This window comes from Pezoporus occidentalis, unplaced genomic scaffold (genome assembly GCF_034315485.1).
Source record: "Pezoporus occidentalis ecotype Australia unplaced genomic scaffold, CSIRO_AGI_Poc_V1 ctg7, whole genome shotgun sequence".
Taxonomy (NCBI): Eukaryota; Metazoa; Chordata; class Aves; order Psittaciformes; family Psittacidae; genus Pezoporus; species Pezoporus occidentalis.
The window spans coordinates 85,763-105,953 of NW_026916052.1; the positions used below are offsets into that span (position 1 = coordinate 85,763).

The 20,191-nt window shown below is 38.8% G+C and overlaps 2 protein-coding genes across 2 annotated transcripts in view; one reads left to right on the forward strand and one right to left on the reverse strand.

Moving 5' to 3' along the window:
* The window catches only part of TARBP1 (TAR (HIV-1) RNA binding protein 1), a 34,097-nt gene extending 18,296 nt beyond the window's left edge, over positions 1-15,801 (forward strand). Inside the window, exons 18-30 of the mRNA XM_062641906.1 lie at positions 1,906-2,105; positions 2,247-2,318; positions 3,903-4,023; positions 5,394-5,504; positions 6,046-6,195; positions 8,075-8,161; positions 8,761-8,957; positions 10,548-10,629; positions 11,436-11,607; positions 11,851-12,042; positions 12,983-13,107; positions 14,222-14,358; positions 15,414-15,801. Coding sequence (XP_062497890.1) covers positions 1,906-2,105; positions 2,247-2,318; positions 3,903-4,023; positions 5,394-5,504; positions 6,046-6,195; positions 8,075-8,161; positions 8,761-8,957; positions 10,548-10,629; positions 11,436-11,607; positions 11,851-12,042; positions 12,983-13,107; positions 14,222-14,358; positions 15,414-15,573 — 1,806 coding nt within the window. The 3' untranslated portion in view covers positions 15,574-15,801. The remainder of the gene's footprint in view (positions 1-1,905; positions 2,106-2,246; positions 2,319-3,902; positions 4,024-5,393; positions 5,505-6,045; positions 6,196-8,074; positions 8,162-8,760; positions 8,958-10,547; positions 10,630-11,435; positions 11,608-11,850; positions 12,043-12,982; positions 13,108-14,221; positions 14,359-15,413) is intronic.
* Positions 15,802-16,194: 393 nt separating this feature from the next.
* On the reverse strand, positions 16,195-17,985 carry LOC134175686 (cytochrome c oxidase assembly factor 6 homolog). Its single transcript, XM_062641907.1, has 2 exons — positions 17,731-17,985; positions 16,195-16,624 (listed from the first exon to the last, which is right to left on the reverse strand). Exons 1-2 carry the CDS (start codon positions 17,872-17,874, stop codon positions 16,529-16,531), a joined length of 240 nt encoding a protein of 79 aa, XP_062497891.1. The 5' UTR covers positions 17,875-17,985; the 3' UTR covers positions 16,195-16,528.
* Between the last annotated feature and the right edge of the window lie 2,206 nt (positions 17,986-20,191).

Genomic DNA, 20,191 nt, shown 5'->3' on the forward strand with positions numbered 1-20,191 from the left:
GGTAAAATACCTGTTCAGTTCTAGGAATCAGTTAGTTTTTTCTTGTAGGGAATATCTGTAATGGATAATTGTGTGCTCAGTATTGTTGTAACTGATGAACTTACTTTTCTTTGATCTTAACTTTTGTTTAAATTCTTAGTACTACTGTATTAACATCAGTGTTATTATTTCAAGCATTATGTAAGATGTATTTTGCCAATGTTGAGCATCTTGAGTCTGTGTGACAGCTATCCCATTGTCTGCAGTGGGACATACCATGACAGCAGGCAACAAGGAACTAAGGAAGGTCTCCTGTACTCAACAAAGGGCATCTGGTTGAGCCACCTTCTGCCCCTTCATAAGAAAATGAAGATAAAGTTCCCAAGCAAGTGTCTGCTTATGTATATTCTTATGCAAATCCTCAGCAGTCTCTGTTGCCGTTGACCCCTTGTGGAATGGCTGTATAGTTTTAGCTGAACAGAAAGGAAAAAATGAAACTCCTTGGTACAAATTTGTCACAGAAGCATAATTTTAATTTCATCTTCCACAGTGCACTCCTCCTTTTCAATCCTTAGAAAGGGTGGAACAGAGGGGTATTGTTAAGCCAGAAAAGGGAATATTGCTATGGTAGAATCCAGACGGACTTTGACAGAAGTGCCCAGAGTACTGTGTTCTTAGGCTTAATTTCTTCTGCTGCACTTTTCCTTTGTGCTTATTTGAATGTTAATTGTGCTAGAACTTAAATTTCTTTTGTGTGTGCTGGGCTTTTACTATGTTAATGAAACAATTGAAAGACATTCCAGAATTGAGAAATGCGTGGTAAATGTCATGCTGCTTCCCTCCACATGAAACGTGGTGGTTCAATTTTGGAATTATTAGGACAGTTACTATGTGTGTCTTTGCACTAAAAGAAAAAGTTTGAATACTTTGTAAAAGGACCAGCTGTTCCTAGGATTTTATTTTGTTCTTTCTCCCAGAAAGTGTTTCTCCAGAGAGCATTTCAGTATTTCTGTTTACGCTCTTCTTGGGCTTCTTGGTACCTTAATCCTCAGCAGTGTGGAACAACTTTCTCTATAAAAGCTGAGTTACTGTCAGGACTGTCACATTATCAAAAGGGGATATTCAGAGCGGAGAGGAGAAGCAGCCTTGTCTGGAAAGAACTGTCACACTTCTGGAAAACCATCCTCCTGGACAGCTCTAACTGATGTTGTCTATAAAGGAATCCATAAAAAAAACCACCTGTTTATTCTGAATCTCCCTGTCCTCTCCCAAATGCTTGCAATTGCTTAGAAAAAATTTACTTTGTAACTGAAGTTTACTCTTGCACTTAGCCTAGGAAAGAAGAATTTGGAGGCCATTTTCCTTGTTTAATTTTTTCTCTTTCTGGAAAAGTTCTAGGCAGCAGTTTTGTTTATCTTAAATATGCCCTACTCAAAAGCAAAAAATAAATGACACAACACATTTTTCCACTTGAACTCACATACAAACTTTTAACTTCAGCATGAATGTAACCCTCATTAAAGAAGAGAATTAGTGATTTGGCTACCTATAGAAGAAATTTTGTTTATTTTCTTTCTCAATTGGAAAGGATTGATTGAAAACACCAGGTTTGTACACATGAAGTAAGCCCAGGTAGCATTTGTTACAGTTATTGGGAGATTTGTGTGAAGCAGCTGGTGTTTCATCTGTTTAAGCAAAGAACAGTTCTTTTGTTAATTTAATCAAATAACTGGGACAGTTGTTGCCCATTCACCTGCCCATATAATCAGAGAGTTGTAGATAGATTTAAGACAGCATTTACATGAGCAGATATAGGATGCAGAGATGATCAGACCTGTTAAACTAGAAATAGATATCACTGCAGTAGTATTCTAATAATTCTAGTGCTTCTGATAACTAGATTTTGAATCTTTTCTTTCTTTTCAGATAATTTTCAAGCTGATAGATATGTCTACTACAAAGACTGGCGTATTCAATGTAGTCCTTAGTCATTGTTGTCAATCTTGGATATTTCCCACTGTTGATGAGAGAAGTGCCTTGACAAATGCTTTCGTAAATGCTGGAAATTATTGTGAACTTCTCACTGAGGCTTGTGTCTTTGGAACTGTATTTAGGAAAGATCAGAGGTATAAAAAACATCTTTGTGATGATATTTGTTACCATTTTGTGCACCTTGTTTTCTTTTTAACCTTGAGATAACTATTGTAAAACAATTTTTGTATGGTATTCTGCTGATTTTGTTGCTTTGTCTTCTTTCATCTGTGAAGACTTATTCAGGATGTGCATGCCTTCATAGAAAATCTTGGAGAAAAATGTGCAGCAAACCTTGTTACGGAAAGGTAATGATTTGGAGGATATATCTTACAATATTTAGTGTGAATTGTGTCTTCTGTTACCATTGATGCTACAATAGAATAGATGCTGGTTTTGAAGTCATCTTCTTATCATAGTATCTCTTAAATTGGATGGGACCCATAAGGAGTACATTCATAACTTTATAAAATATTGGTAAAAGGGATATACATTATATTCATAATTCATATAGTGGCTACTGGATTACTGAATTTTTTTTTGTCATTTTGCTACCACCTTTACTCATTAAATGAAAGAGAAATAGTTCTAACATAGTGTTTTGAGAAGCGTTAGTAGTTGATAAAACCTGAGCTTTTAAAAAAATCTGCTGCCAAAGTTCACTACTCCATTTTAATTATAGAATCATAGAATAGTTAGGGTTGGAAAGGACCTTAAAATCATCAAGTTCCAACCCCCCTGCCATGAGCAGGGATACCTCACACTAAACCATGCCAGCCAAGGCTCTGTCCAACCTGGCCTTGTATATTGCCAGGGATGGAGCATTCACAACTTCCTTGGGCAACCCATTCCAGTGCCTCACCACCCTAACAGGAAAGAACTTCCTCCTTATATCCAGTCTAAACTTTCCCTGTTTAGGTTTTAACCCACTACCCCTTGTCCCATCACTAAAGTCCCTAATGAAGAGTCCCTCCCCAGCATCCTTGTAGGCCCCCTTCAGATACTGGAAGGCTGCTATGAGGTCTCCACGCAGCCTTCTCTTCTCCAGGCTGAACAGCCCCAACTTTCTCAGCCTGTCTTCATACGGGAGGTGCTCCAGTCCCCTGATCATCCTCGTGGCCCTCCTCTGGACTTGTTCCAACAGTTCCATGTCCTTTTTATGTTGAGGACACCAGAACTGCACACAAGACTCCAAGTGAGGTCTCATGAGAGCAGAGTAGAGGGGCAGGATCACCTCCTTCGACCTGCTGGTCACGCTCCTTTTGATGCAGCCCAGGATACGGTTGGCTTTCTGGGCGGCAAGAGCACACTGAAGCCAGCTCATGTTCATTTTCTCATTGACCAACACCCCCAAGTCCTTCTCCACAGGGCTGCTCTGAATCTCTTCTCTGCCCAACCTGTAGCTGTGCCTGGGATTGCTCCGACCCAGGTGTAGGACCTTGCACTTGGCATGGTTAAACTTCATGAGGTTGGCATCAGCCCACCTCACAAGCGTGTCAAGGTCCCTCTGGATGGCATTCCTTCCCTCCAGCGTATCAACCGAACCACACAGCTTGGTGTCATCGGCAGACTGGCTGAGGGTGCACTCGATCCCACTGTCCATGTCAGTGACAAAGATGTTGAACAAGACCGGTCCCAACACTGATCCCTGAGGGACACCACTCGTTACTGGTCTCCAGCTGGACATTAAGCTCCATTAGTGTTCTTCATCAGCAATGATGAACAGATTTTAAAATTCTGGTTCTGGGTATTTGCATGTAGTCTCACTACAGGAAACCTGATGGCTGAAGGTTCAAGATGATGTTTGGTGCTTTTTTTTTTTTAATATAATTTAGGAATTCCTGATCTCTAAAAAAAAATATTTTGATTATTCTTTCATTTGTATTTTACAGTACACATCGAGATGATCACTATGTTCGGGTTTGTGCTATTAAATTTCTGTGCTTGCTGGATGGATCGAATACCTCGCATAAGACACTCATGGAAGACATTTTCATCAAACTACTTGACAAAGTAACCTTGTTTTCTCTGCTATACAAATGTGATGTTAGTACAGTTACTAAAATGCAAAGTATTTACAGGTGACGGGGTTATTTACGGTTATTTGTGTAGTCTGTCAAGGGTTGTCCAATAATACACTTTTTTTGAATTGTAAGGCAGAAATTACTTCAGCTGAACAAAAATGGTGAAAATTCTCTCAGATTTATTTCTCTCTTTTTAGTGGACGTTCTGACTTCATGAAACATTATCCAAATTGTAACCATTTTTGCATTACAAATCTTCCTTTAGGTTGCATTTTGAAGCAACACGTTTCACTTTAACAATTGGAGAAGGCAGACTAACTTGAATTGAGAGAGCTATTGTCTCCTTGGGAGACCTTTATAAATAGATTTCATGGAGAAGGCTTGGGTCTCATTTTCATTTACATCATATCTCCTTATGCATTGGCATGAGTCAGTGGTAAATTACCGCAGCTACTATTGGAACATCAACCATGCATTCTGGTACTATAGAATTCTGCTTTTGTCTGAAGAACAAGAAATGGGTGGTCCTTCATTCTTGTCAGTTAACTACTGGAGAAGAAAGGATAATATTTGTGTTACAAGTCTGATAAAGTGGGAGAAGTGAGCTTTAAATGTTATTTCCTTACTTGCTTAAATATGAAGCTTAAATATATAAAAGTAAAGTGTGTTTGCATTTTAATATTAACATAGGACTCGGATCAAATGCTTTTCTTTTTTAAAAGTAAAAATAGTTTTGGGTGTCACATATTTTGAAGACCATAGGGAAAGCTATATGAGAACATGAATTTAAAATCTTTTAAAAGCTTTATTTATCTAATCTGTTTTCTGTCATGTGAAACATCTCTATTGCAGAATATCAATTACTGTCTCAAAGCTAGAGCTGTATTTTCAAGCTGATCTTGATTGACAGCATGACTAAATCTTTTTTTTTAAATGTAGACACTAAAGTAGAAATGTTTTATATACTCGTCTCTTCAATTAGGATCTTTAGTTCCTACATAGCTAAATGACAGATTGAGTGCTCGTGCTCCATTTTACGTAGTACTGTTTTAATTGTTCATGTATAGTAGGTGCTGGAAATTCTTAAGCCTCTGCTGTTTGAAGAGTCTTACTACTTTTTTTTTTTGTGCTCCTAACTAAAAGTACTAGTAGAATTGTTTTTTTTTTAACTTTCTAAACTTCTCATGGACAAGCTTCAAAATTTATTTCTGAATAAATGAAATTAATACATTTTTCCTAACTTTTATATTTAATGCTGATACTAGGTATGCGGTAGGTGCTGCTTTCCCAGTACAGTATATTTCCATGTATTCAATTTTAAGGGAATAATATGTAATAAACTTTTTAATTTGCTTTTAGGATGAACAGGTATCCAGATCTAGAACACGCTATTATGCAAACTCTTTACAGCATAGAATTAAAAACCGGGTATGGCAGACACTCTTGATTCTTCTTCCGAAGCTTGACCAGGTATTGCTCTTCACTGTGAATTCTTAAATAAATATCTCCTTTCAAAGATAATTTGATGTCATGCAAACTGCATATGTTAAATTACAGCCCAGTATAAAGGGCATGCCATTTCTGTGGTTGATGTAGAAGTTTTGTGTATTTTCATTCTTTCTGTCTGAATTCATGAATTCATGATGCATTTTTTAGAGTTCACTTGAAAAATGGTTCTTGGACTTGTGAGTTATAGGAGACTAGATTATGCCTGTTAAAGCTAGATAAACTCTGTGTTGAACGTCCAATTTAAAGGCTTTCATGTAGTAAAAATGTTGCTACTTTATGAACACTCAGAATATTGGGAAATCTTAGTTTCAACTAACACTTCATAATTAAATAATTAAAAGGTATAATAAAGAAATGAGATGGTTCTAAAATGTTTGCATCTGAGTATTAAAATATTTCTAATGTTATGATAAAGGTGAGAATGTTCTTTTATTTAGATTTTTTTCCCCTTCATGGAAGTAACTAACAAGATACCAACTGATTTATGATCTTTATTCCTCAGAACTTTTTGTGTGGAATCCTTGGCAAAGTCTTTCAGGCTGGATTTGGTAACAATCAGGCATCTGTGAAATACTTCATAGAATGGATTGTTATCACGAGTCTACATAGATACCCCCAATTCCTTAACAAATTCTGGGATTGCTTTTGCTATGTAAGTAAGAATTTTGGCATTTGCTTGAAGAATAATTCAAAGAGGGTACAGTTCATCACCCCATACCTTATTTTCTATGTATTCCGGTTTCCCTTTGGAAGCAATGAGAGCCAATGAGCCAATCAAATTAACTTGGAAGTGGATCTGAACCATAGTCTGAGATATTTGTGATATAGAAATAGCTGAAGACGAATGAATTTTTCCAGCTGAGATTTCTTGAGCACATTAGGTACTGCTCTGGGCATAGTGAGTTGGAGTACTCTTCTCAGTCACAATAGAAGAGCCATCAGGAACACACAGATGCCCTAGATTCTGAGTTTAGGAAGACAATGCAAAGTCACTTGTGGTTTCCACACCCAGCTTTTGTCTTCTGCATCTTGTTTGTCCATGGGAACACAAATTGCATAACACACATTCAACTTTTGGCTTGTAATATGCACTTCTCTCACAGTGAACTTCTGTAATGTGGTTCCAAAAGCTGGAGGCAGGGTTTGAATTACGGCATCCAAAAGTTGTAAAAGGGTTGACTGAGGAGAACTTACTTGCTGCCATTTCATTTTTACATCTTGGATGATTAAGTAATCATCTGTAAAAGTTGACTTGTGCAAATAGTAATTGTCTATATTGATATTCTTGAATTTGTTAGCATTGTATATTTGGGCTGAGTAGAACACGTATGTACTTGCATCTCCTCCAGTGCATAGGGAGACATTACTTGCAGTTGTGCATCTACTGAAGCTCACCACTCATAATAATTAAATGTAGATGTCTTCTTTTTTATCAAATAGCCTAGTTGCTACTGTAGTTTTTAAAACAGCTAAACAGTAGAACAAGAATAAAATTAAAAAGCTATATACATACATTTTTTTGCCCCAAACGAGGGAAGTTTTTAATACTTTGCTTGCTAGTGATGCTTGCTGGGGTTTTGTTCTGATTCATCTTTTTTATTTTTTCCCCTTCACAGGAGAAAAAAAAATCTTTCCATTTACAATTTATACTTTTGCATATGTATACACATATATAAGTATACAACTGCACAAAGATGCCTTGTCATGCCTATCTGAACTGATAAAAAGTGTTGTAAGGACTGTAGCCTTTTCCTGTTTGAGTTCTTTTCAAAAACTCAGGCAGTTGGAATTACTGTCACTTTAGTAGATGATTATCTGTTGGGTTAAAGCAATCTCATGCTGATAGCAAAGGCACTGAATCACAGTGGGCCCATTCAAACAAACAGCAAGCAGAAAAGATATAGATTTATGAAAAAGGAATACGGATTGTATTTTCAGAGGCTGTCCTGGAAAACAGTGACTCTGAAAAGATTTTTCAGGATCATACTGAAAAATAAGCTGCTTGAGCACCCAGTGCAATGCTTCAGCAAAATGGATGAATAGGAAATATATCTGTAAACAGCAGAGTTGAATAGAAGTGTGGAAACTCATTTCTTCCAGTACAGAATGTGGGTGAGGCAGCTGCTAGTATTTGGTTCTGCTGGCTGCTTGTTTGGCTGCTTGTTCAGCTGCTGGCTGTATTGGTTCCACATCCAATACTCGTGTGTGTGATGACATGGAAAATTGCAAGCGCTAAAAAGAATCCCTGAGGTTTTTATTGGGTTTGGGGTTTTCAGAGTAGGGAATACAGCAAATTTGGGTTGAATTTTAGCTTATTTACACTGCTGTATATGTTGTTCTGAATAGCGTGTTAATAAAATGCAAATAACATATTAGGAAAAATGAAATCTGAACTTCATATTTAGGTAGATTTTGCTGTGGAAATACATGGGGTTTGTTAATAGTATGGTATTATTGCATGTGCAGAACATGCTTTGAAAACTTTCAGGATATAATATGCGTATTTCTTGTTACATTATCTTTTGCTTTAGGATGAAGAAAAGCTTAAAACAAGCATCTGCACATTTTTATCAGTGTTATCACACTTTGACATCATTCTTCAAAATACCTCTGAGAAGGTAAGTTGGACTGAAAGTGTTCATTCTTTTCCAGTTCCACTGTGTATGGATTTCTGAAATAAAATCCATTATCACGGTTTTTCAAAGGTTCAAAGGTTTTTCAAAACCTTTTTAATACCTACTTCCTGCTAAGGTATGCTTTGGTATGGAAAACAGTGAACTTTAAAATATATGATGAGATACAGTCAGATGTTACATTAGAATAAGTACTTCATATCTGTAGCAATCCAGGCATTTCTATTATTTTTTTTTAATATTTGCATACATTTGCAAGATCAGAGCTAGAAAATCAGAAGTAAACAGAGGTTTCTGTGTATATGCAGAATTAATAATTTTTAAAGCAAATTAGTGCATTTTCAAAACACTTGTTAGGGTGGTATGTCTGTGTTCTAATGAAAAGGAAGGAAGAAAATCAGAACCGCATTATGAAGCCTGGTTTCGCACATCTACGTACTATTAAAGCTTCTGACTTTCTGAAATGCTCGTTTTTGAGTAAGCCACTGTTTCTTGGGCCACTCTTCCTTTTCTACTTCTGAGTGGCACATTTAGCCTTAACATATAAATGAAAGAATCATTGGGCTTTGTGTTTTCTTTTGTAGAAACCAGCCTTGAAGAAAGCCCTCATAGTTGTTCTGCAGTGGTGTTTCAACCATAATTTCAGTGTTCGTCTTTATGCATTAATTGCCCTTAAAAAAATCTGGGGCATGTGCAGAATGTTGCATGTGGAAGAATTCGAAGCTCTGACACCAGTTATTGAATCTAGCCTTCAACAAGTGGAAAACATGCATGGTACAGGGTTAGTAACATTCATCTTGCTTACAGTCTGACATGATTCTTCTGAGCTATTTGCAGCCAGCCTAATTTTCTTAAGCAGCACTTGATAATTTCTGTGGGAGTTTATGGGGTTTTTAACTCTGTTAAAATTAATTATCAGCAAAGTAAATGAAGTCATAATTCAGTATAGCATCACAGTCTGAAAGCACAAGAGATGAAACTCAAGGCATGTTTGAACAGTGCTCATAGTTTAGAGGTGGGGTAGAAAAAAAAAGTCAGGAGTGCTTGATTTTCTTCTATGGTGGATTTTAAAGAAAAAAAATTCATTCTCCCAAACTTCCTGATACCAGTAAATTCTTAAATATAAAAATCCAAGATGTTTTTGGTGTTAATACTTGAAAAAAAAACTTCTGTGGGAAGAAAGTAGATAGGGAATTTAATTTTGGGTGACGATTAAATAGGCTCTACAGAAATGCTTTTCTGCCTCCTGATTTGGAAATAGAGCAACGAATTTAATTTTGTACTCTGTGCGTGTGACTTTGTGTGTGTGTATTCTTATTTTTTTTAGCTCTGTTTTTAGGTTAATGAAAAATATTCAGTTTCTGACAGTGGTGTTGTCAGCCAACATAAACTCTATTTTTTCACAGCTGTAAGTTGTAACTAAACTCTAGGCTAGTATTCAGTTTCCTCCAGAGGCCTACCGAGATAGGATACTCTTTCTTGTGAAACTTGCTGCTTTTGATAATAGAATTTGGAGACATGTTACGGGCCTTCCTTGAAGCATAAGTAAAACTTATTTCCTGTATATTGGGGATTTTGTTCTTGTTTGTAAATAGGTCCTTACTTAATTGTTGAAGTATCTTATTTCCAGTTCAGTACATAGAATCATAGAATAGTTAGGGTTGGAAAGGACCTTAAGATCATCAAGTTCCAACCCCCCTGCCACGGGCAGGGACACCTCACACTAAACCATGTCACCCAAGGCTCTGCCCAGCCCGGCCTTGAACATTGCCAGGGATGCAGCATTTACCACTTCCTTGGGCAACCCATTCCAGTGCCTCACCACCCTCACAATAAAGAACTTCTCCCTTAGATCTAACCTGAACTTTCCCTAAGTTTGAACCCGTTACCCTTTGCTTGTCCTACCACTACAGTCACTAATGAAGAATCCCTCTCCTGCATCCTTATAGGCCCCCTTCAGATACTGGAAGGCTGCTATGAAGTCTCCGCGCAGCCTTCTCTTCTCCAGGCTGAGCAGCCCCAACTTTCTCAGCTTATCTTTCTACAGGAGGTGCTCCAGTCCCCTGGTCATCCTCGTGGCCCTCCTCTGGACTTGTTCCAACAGTTCCATGTCCTTTTTATGTTGAGGACACCAGAACTGCACACAATACTCCAAGTGAGGTCTCATGAGAGCAGAGTAGAGGGGCAGGATAATGTCCTTCGACCTGCTGGTCACGCTCCTTTTGATGCAGCCCAGGATACGGTTGGCTTTCTGGGCTGCAAGCACAATAATAAATATGATCAGGTTGCCTTATTCTAATTTGATAATTAAAGAAAAAATTCAATTACATTGCGCTTTTTGTGCATCTTGCATTACTTTCTGCAATTGCAGGAATGCTAGAAGGAACTGGCAGCGAATCCAAGATCACTTCTTCTTTGCAACATTTCATCCACTTAAGGATTACAGTCTAGAGGCAAGTCTGGAATTATTGCTGATCTTTGTGTAGTTTTACAACTACATTTTTGTCTTCCTGTGTATGTTCTAATGTAGAATGAACAGTGATCAACTATTATTCATTTAAAACTGAAAAATTACTTCACCTAATTGTGATGGATTTTAGACTAATGCTGCAGCTTAATTGTCTAATTAATACTGTGTTAAAAACCTAGGTTATTTAAGAAGTGGTGTATTTGATGAATTTGCCCATCTGTGGGAGTTAATCAGGTGTTATATATGTGACTAGAAGAGGTACTTCTAATAAACGAAGAGCATCTACTTAATCACATGTAGTTTGTTAGGATTTTTAAGGCTTCCGTTCTTAGAAGTAACTTTTCAGGATGCTTAAAATTGATGTGAATGGATACAAATCTATAACTTCTAGAGCACCTCTTTCATCTATTCTTTTTGCTATAGCTTAAATAACTGATAAATGAATAAACACTAAGGAAAGGAAGGCAGGCAAAAATACTGGTGCAGAGCAAGATAAGACATAAAGGAACTAAGCTGAAAATACAAGATAAACATGAATGTTAAAAGGGGTATGTGTGTTTCAAAACTGGAGAGTGGAGGAGACTAGATCTATGAAAATTTGGGATAGCACTATATGTAAAGTGATCAATGAGAGATACATTAGTAAGTTATATCAAGTACAAAGAAAAACAGGTATAAGATCATGGAATGCTAGATAAGATATGTATGGTAAAATTACTAGAGATTAATTTATTATCTGTTTTGCTTGCTTTAGTGGTGCTCTGCTAATAACACTGTGTTACACTGCAGACTATATTTTACATTCTTCCCCGCCTTTCGGAGCTTGCTGAAGATGAATGGATCTCGCTCTCTAAATTCGATAGATTCACTGACATTCCTTTGCCACCAGCATTTCAGTGGTACCATTCTCGAACAGAACTTCGTGATCTGAAACCAAGTGACTGGTCCCAGCAAGACATGGGTAAAATATAGCTAATCTATATTAAATGTAATTATTTGTATGTAGTAGCTGTATACTTCTGTGTTCAATCTGATCTCCGTTTCTTAGTTGAAGTAGACTTCTATGTATGAGAGCAGAGTATATACCATAAAATAATAGTAAATGACTAATGGCGGCTACAGTATTACCATTTAGATAATCTTTACTGAAGCAGTAGTTTTGCTACCACTTGCCTATCTGTATGACTACTAATTGTTTTTATAGGTGCAAGTTCAGCTGAAACAGATAGCCAGACAGAATGGACTGATGTTCAGAAAAAGATTATACCCTGGAAAAACAGTACTCCTAGTTTAGACCTGGAAATGGTATTTCAGGACCGTGCTGCTAAACTTGGTAAATCAAACAGCAGACTGATCGTGGTGGCTTCTCTTATTGATAAACCTACCAATTTAGGAGGTAAGATTGATGGCACATCTTATTTTAGACCAGTTGGATAATAGTAATGAATTTCATTTTATGTTGATAATTAGAAAACTATTTAAGGACTGCTCAGAGAAATAGATTACTATCTTGGGGAGGTGGTAACCAAACAAAATACTACCTGCTTCAGAAGAAGGGATCTTCTATAGTTTCATTTCAAGGGGGGTTGGGGGAGGAGGAATTACACATAGCATGTATTAATGAAATAGAACTTTTTGCTGTTAAGTCATGCTCAGTTTCTTACTGCTTTTGTATTTTTTGTTACAGTTGAGTTTTTCAACATTGTATGTAGTTAAAGGAAATAATTTGCTTTTATGTTCTTTGTGGTAACAATTAAGCCAAATTTTATAGACCTACTAGTTTCTCATGATGTGGACAGGAAAGTGCCTGTTCCTGATTAAGTGCTTTTCACAATGTCATGCAAGCTGTGATATAATAAATCCTCCAAATATTTTATTGCATTGTACTTGCTGTTGTCAGCAGTTTAAATAACTGCAGTGAGACTGTTAATGAAAAATAAGCCCACAAGCTGCTGCTGTCTGCATTGTAATGTGTCATTCTCTCAATGTAATGTCATTTAACAGGTATGGGTTTTATAGCTGAAGCATGTGTGTGTGTATGTGCCAATCCAACCCTGTTGAGGCTTGTAAGCTGACCCATTACTCTGTAGAAGCACACTGTCAGATATACTACTTTTCTAATTTTTATCTTTCTGATAAGTTACAAAACATTTTTCCACCTTGGTAAATTATACGGAACAAGGTGTGGCTTGAAAAAACTGACATAAAACTGATTAAAAATAGTGGACTAAAGTAACCATTTCTCTTGGATATTTTTGTCCTTTCTCAATTGCTAAAATATTCTGGCTTTGTGTTTATTTGCTACACAAAAATCACTTTAATTCTTCTTTTTGCAGGTTTATGTCGTACAAGTGAAATATTTGGGGCATCTGCATTAGTTGTGGGCAGTCTTCATTATATACAAGATAAGCAGTTTCAGCATCTTAGCGTTTCCGCAGAGCAGTGGCTCCCCCTTGTTGAGGTGAGTGGAAACATTTTAATAGCTCAGAAGTGTACTGTACATCTTCAGTTCATCAAATGTATAGTTCAGTCTTATCTGGTAAAAATGAACCTTTTATTTAACAGAAGCTCCCACTGTTATCGCTGAGACTTAATCTTCAGTATTTTGGTATAAAATTTGGCTCAACCTCATAAAAATAGCTTATCACAGCAATAAGAAATGAACATTATTTTTAAATTGATTGTGTGAGCTATCATTGTTACTCTATTTTTTATAGTGGTGAGTTGGAATTTAATGTTTATTTATAAATGTTAAACAATGCTTCATTTATCTTGCTTGCTCCATTGCTTTTGGTAACTGTGGGGATGATCGCCAAGCTTGCCTGGAGCTAACTTGTGCCAAGCTTGTAGAACCTATTATCTAGCTTATAAAAATGAGTTTCGATCTATATGTTTGGTATTTGGTAGAAAATGTTTGTGATATTTTATAATGATCAGTTTTTCAAGATCACTTTTAAGTCATCTGAATAATTGAGTGCAAATTTTTCACCACCTCCTCTGTTTATGTTCAGCCTATTCAGATTTTTCTTGATAGCTACAGCATTTTGCCTAAAACAGAATAATGCTGATGGACGTGTTGTCATGCCTAGTCTCTGCATAGAAGTGTACTGATGATAGAACTTCTGCATGAAGGCATTTAATATGAATAAGCAATTTAAAGAGTAGAGTGCAGACAATTCTTCACTGCAAGCTATCACAAGTTGTAATGCAGGCATGTGAGGCAACTCAGCCCTGGTAGTGCGTGTTGTATTGTTTTGGGAAGGAATTCCAGGTTAAACAACTATGTACCTTCTTCCTGTGATTCTTCTACATTCAGATGTAAGGCTTGTAGCTGTCAGAATCATAAAAAAGCCTTTTTGTTCATGGTATTTGTGGAGTACATTTTTTGTGACCTTGTGTGCTATTGCTGACGAGCTTTTAAAATGTTAAAGCTATGCACATGGACAGAGCTTTTGGAAATAAAAGTCATTCATCTTAAAAACAGTCTAAGTAAATTGATTTTCATGGTTACTTCAGAAGTTTACGGATGGTGATATTTAAATATTTGTGCATTTCTCTCTGCTTCTGATGGACAGGTGAAACCATCTCAGCTTGTTGATTATTTACAGCAGAAAAAAACAGAAGGCTACACTATTATTGGTGTGGAGCAGACAGCTAAAAGTTTTGATCTTACAGAATATTGTTTCCCAGAGAAGTCACTGTTACTGCTGGGGTAAGAACACACACGTTTTTGTAAATCTACCTCTTGAAGTCCATCCCTTCTAGTAGTCAGATTTTGGTCATGTGAAAACCAAGTGGCAGTGGTGAAGGTGGATTTAGAGTGCAAAGTGATCAGCAGAGCTTGACTTTGTGTGCTCAGGAGCAGGTGGTGATGCCTGCTTCTGAATGTTCCTTCTCCTCATACTTAATACGCTATCCAAACACTGTAACTACTTTTTTTATATGAGTGGAATTAGCAGCAGCACAGATGATAGTTTTCCTGGTGTGATAAGAGGTACCATTAGTTCATTTCAGTTATCTGGGGCCCTGGGCATGTAGGCTGCAGTTTGCTCAGCAAGAAGGGGGCTGCCTGTTTGCTCTGCTTAACTTGGTGAGGACTGGAGCTGACTGGAAGCATGCATGGGAGATGCTTTAAAAATCAAGGGTGAGGCACAAGACAAAGCACTGTTTCTGCAGTACAACCAGAAGCTGGGACAACTTCGGAAAAAAGCAGTAATCAGTTCCTATAGGCAGGCAAGCCTCATTTGTGACAAAGGGAAGGCTACTTGAAGAAGTCTAGAGGAAAGTGCCTGCAAGTCAGAAAGCTACTGAATTGTAGGGTCGCCAAGTGAGACCAGGAAGACGGGCAAAAATACTGGGTTTTCAAACCGTTTTATATGTAGCTTGTCTTCAGAATGTAGTTTTCATCATTACTTTGTTCTCTTCTACTTAAAACCACAGTTCCAATTACCAATAGATAACCTTTAGTAACTTCTGGTGTGCTCATTCTGAAGAGGTGAAACACTTCCAGTTCAAGGCTCCAATCAGTCTCGACATTCCCTCATACCAAGACCTCACTGAATGTAAAGTGGGCAGTTAGAGCTTCCCTGTTGAGCCAGCAGCTTCATGCCCAGATCATTTCCTATACAGCTGTTCACTAGTTTCAAAATAAAGGCAGAGAGGAAGTCTTCATGTTGGGTGTTCAGCTGTTGCTGGAGCAGTGAACTGAATTTCTTTCTGACATCAAAGCTTAGTTAGGTCTCCCATATCTTCTTTTTTCTTTACTAGAAACGAACATGAAGGAATCCCAGCAAACCTGATTCACCACCTGGATGTCTGTGTGGAAATTCCTCAGCAGGGTATCATTCGATCCCTCAATGTTCATGTAAGCGGAGCTCTGCTGATTTGGGAGTACACAAGGCAACAAGTCATCAAGCAAAAACAGTAAAAACAATCGTCAAGAGTTCTGTGCCTTATAGTACAGATGGGTGACTTCCTATGGTGCTACAATGTGAAATTCTGAATGGGCGAGATGATACAAACTCAGGGTGAATGAGGGTTCTTCAGTTTTGCATGTTTTATTCTCCGTAATGTTCAGACTGACTTTTAAATGCCTTAATACTATACCTCCTTAAATAAAACTGTTGCATTGGAAATAAATACTATTTATATTGCATATGATGTGGGGGATTTTTTTCTACTATTGGAACATCAGTATAGTGTGTGAAGAATCCCAAACTCAAAAAATAAGTTTTTACTGCAGTTACTTCAATTGTGATGACCATGCTTGAAATGAAAGTGGTGCCTTCCTGCCTCAATCAAAACTTACTGCAGCCAAAGCATTCTACGCCTCCAGCATGTTTTTCAAGGCAAATTCACTTACATTAAATGCCACCCCATGCATTAGGTCTTCTAATAGCTGCTGTTTTATAAATTGATGTCTGACTTTACCACATATATCAAAGTATTTTAAAATACAGTTTAATGACAAATACAAATTATATTGTACCACCACCTCCTTTTGACAAGGAAGTTGGAATGGACTTTTTATCTTAAGGAAAAGCTGGTCAACTTACTGAAAAACAGTTTTATTGTTCTCTTCAGAATTATATTACATTATTAAACAATCATTTATTCCCATGAAACAGTTTGACTAATTGCACATTCAAAACCTTAATTTTTGAATAGCCGTGCACCATATTTCTTTGACTTATTCTCATGAAAAAGCTATCCACAACCATCTTTTCCCAGCAGACACCTGAGACCTGGTAACAGGAGCAGCAGTGTGCATTTCAGGAAGACAGTTTGGTTACCAGTTCTTGAGCTGAAGCAGCTTCGGTCACTTTCTCGTGCTTTTTCCTTCCATAGTTATTCTCACTAGATTCATTTTGAAAGCAGAGAAGTTACGACTTCCCAGCAGCTTCTGAAGGATGATACCCTTCTGTTTCAAGCTTCTTTTTATATTTTAAAAAGTCTCTTCTTTTGTCAAAATATTTAACCTGTTTAAAAAAGAGAAAAGATATTTGGAAGAAACTGGCAGAAAAAGAGGCTTTGTGCATCACAAAAAGAATAAGGAATAATGACCAAACTTGAGGAGGATGTTAACTCAATACATTAGTTAGGAGCTTCTTGCTCTGTTGAAGAAATTAAGAGTGGAGTATTTGTTTTGTGGATTTTTTTTTTTAATCATTTTGAAAGTGAGTTTCCTGCCCTAACCACCCAATTACTTCCATAAGCATCTGATAAAACCAGTCTATTGCTATTTTCACTGCTATGAATAAAGATTACTTGTAATGCACAGAGATGATAAGCTCAGCAGCTTTTCTATGGTATTGCATCCTATGTAACCTCTGAATTCATTGCCTGGAGCCACTGATGTGCATGCTGCAAAGCACTGCATGTGAAACCATCATCACCAGAGATGACATACAGCAGAAATGCAGCATTCAAAGTGTAAGTCACTACAGCAACTGCGAATGTACTTGGGTTTTTGTTACCAACTTCAGTCCGTTCAGCCCCTCAGCCACTGCTGTTAGCAAAAGAGCGTTTAAAAAGGTTAAGAACTACAGCTTGAGCTTAGGGAACCTAGAAGGCACAACGTGAGTGTGCTACGTGGAAGTCGATGGTTTCTGTGAAGTCACACTGCATGAAAAGGGTATGCACAAGGCATCAGATGCCTGTCTTAAGATGCCATGCAAGTGCAAGCCCTGCGTGTGCTCCCTTCCGTGCTAGCTTTTCCTCTTTATTAACTTCTGTGCGCTTCCACAAGCTTTTCATCATCTTTCTGAACTTTTTAAAGTAAACAATCAGCCTATATGCTTGCGTAGTTGTGTATTTATCTGAAAGTCTGACATTGTGATTTCCTTCCCCTTTATACCATGCGCTTCAATCTACTTTTCACAGCTCCCAGGTTAGTTAGTGCTCTGCTCAGGAGTTGTAATTTCCCTGCAAGACGAAAAGCGTGCAAACCAAGTTATGTTTTCAAGGGCGCATGGCTCTCTATGAGAAAGCGTTAGCACGCGTTCTGCAATGCAAGACGCCAGAGTTGCCATCATTAACGCGCTAAGCGGAGGCCGAGGTCGCGGCCGGAGCGGCGGCTGCTCACCCACTGCTGCGGGCACAGCGACTCGAAGGACCGCCGGAGCTGCTCACACTTGGAGGCATCATCCCCGTGGCTGTCCATGCACTGCCAGAACTCGTCCCGGGCCCCCCAGCAGGCCTTCCTCTCCTCCATCGTTGGCGCCGCCATCTCGCTGCCCACCTGAACGCAAACGGCGGCGTGTCCGAGCGGCACCGGGTCTGCTGCGAGCCGATCCCAAGGCCCCCGGGGAAGCGACTGCCGGCACGTACCGCCGCCAGACGCGCCGCAGACCAGCGCCGCCTCACCGCGAAGGTCACGGCCCCGGAAGCGGTGAGGCGCCTTTCCTAGTGCGCAGCCGCAGTCCCGGGCGAGGTTGGCCACGGGACATGGTCGCCATGGGGACGGAGATGCGGGATCCCTCCGCGGGCCGGGCCGGGCCTAGCTCCGCGGATCATTCCGTCCCAACAGTTCTGTTCCTCCCGCCAGGCCCTTCAGGGGTCCCGCTTAGTGACAGGAGAGCCCTGGGTGCGTGAAGGGTGTGTTTCACACCCCAGAGACACCCAGCCGGGCGGCGGGTGAACTCAGCCGAGGGGCATCACCGGGAAAGAACCCTGCAGTGCTGGTAAAGAACACCCAGAAGCGCACTATGTTCGTTATTTTGTTTGGGAATCGGTAGCGTTTCCTTGTGGCAGTCCCTGCAGCTGAGGAACTGGAAGTCTTATTTTATGCATCACCATTTGCGCGGGGCACTGTTGCAGTTTGGAAAGCGATCACCCGTGTTGCCGTACTCAGCCGCTGCACTCGTGGGAAGGGTGGCGTTTTGGTGCTGCGAAGAGCCCAACTCTGCCGGGTGCAGACCCACTGCCAGCTCCCATGCTGATGGCTGGTGCTGCTTTGGGTGCGTGAGGCCGCCCGGCAGCCGGGCCAGGGAGCGGGTGAAGCTGCCGACCTACCTCGAGCTGGTTTTCCTTCTCAGCATGCAATACCAATTCCCACTGGTGGTTATGGGCATGCTTATCTGGTTCTCCTTGCAGGTGGCTCACTTACCTCTATACCAGGAAAGGTATTTTCAGAGAAGACCAAGGATTTGTGCTTCTTCTGCAGAGTACCTTATAAGCCAGCCAGATCCAGAGGGGATTTCGTTGGTCGAAATGCCTAACCAACCCCTTCGAAGGGAATCTTCTTGAAGCAAAGTAAATGTGACTGCTGCTGTACACTGTACAGTATATAACAGCCCATGTTCTCAGCCCTGCCTATTTGCTTAACTACCTTCTGTTTGTTAGGCTGTGATAGGTAAAAGATAGAAATCCAGTAATTTAACATCTAACAAAACAGGCGGTTTAAGGTGAGTGGAAGCCACTACAAAAGTAGAATTTCAATTAATGTTTTTCTGTTGAAAACAATTAATATAGAAGTAAATTTATATTACTGCTTACTTGGAACCCTTTTGCACTCAAGGTTTTGCAAAGCAAGCTTTTACAAGCATGAATATTGAAAAGAAAATTAACGTTACATCTCAGGACTGAAACACGATAATAGGAAATGTCAGTTGTGTTTTAGATTTCAAAATTTATGGTGCATGTAATGTTGTTTTGTTACTGCGTCGTAGAAACGGAGTGGGTAATATGATTATGTATAATTAATCGCAAAGCCTGAATAGCACACCTGGGATTTGTGATAAATAGTTTATTCTTTAATGATCTGTAGCCCAAGAGATACTCAGTGGACACAATTGTAAATAGCTCCATGTAATGGATATTATGGAAATTTAGTGATCTGGTTTTAAGAAAGTGCATGGATAGAAAAAAGGTTTCTCTAATGCATTTTTAATGGCAATATTTCCAATTTGGTTAAACAGCTATCATAAGGAGGTGGATTTTTTTGTTGTTTATTAGCCAATTCTAAGTATCTATCTTTATTCTCTTACTTTTGGGAAATGTGCCCAGTAAGTAATAAATGGGATATTTATAATACCAGGCAGAGGCAAATGTTCTAGAAAGAGGGGAGGCTGAAAAAATTCCAGATTTGTTAGGTGCACTGCTGGCCAGAGTTGAAGCCTTTGCATTACATTTCCATTTAGCTTTTAGTGAGATAGATGTTATTAAAGAAATAGATACCTGTCATAAAGACTTCATGTTGAGTTTTATGGATATCCTTTTAACAATAACCTGCCTTAACGTCTTTGGATGAGTTAGCAAGAATTTAGGGTTTTGAATGAATAAGGAAGGAGGAGTGTATGAGGAGAAGGAAAACTGTAGCTTTCGTTTGGCAGCCTTACCAAATCAATTTTCTGAATCCCTAAGAAAATGTGCATTATAAAGTTATTTCTCAACTAACTGGGGCTCTTACCTTGATTTCCTTGTAATGCTGTCTTTGCTGGGTCAACAATGCTGTGTCTTCACTGTCACGCTAGGGAGTGCCAGTGTGGCATGAACATTGAAAATTAAGCACATGGCCTGGGACACTGAGATGGAGACTTGGCTGT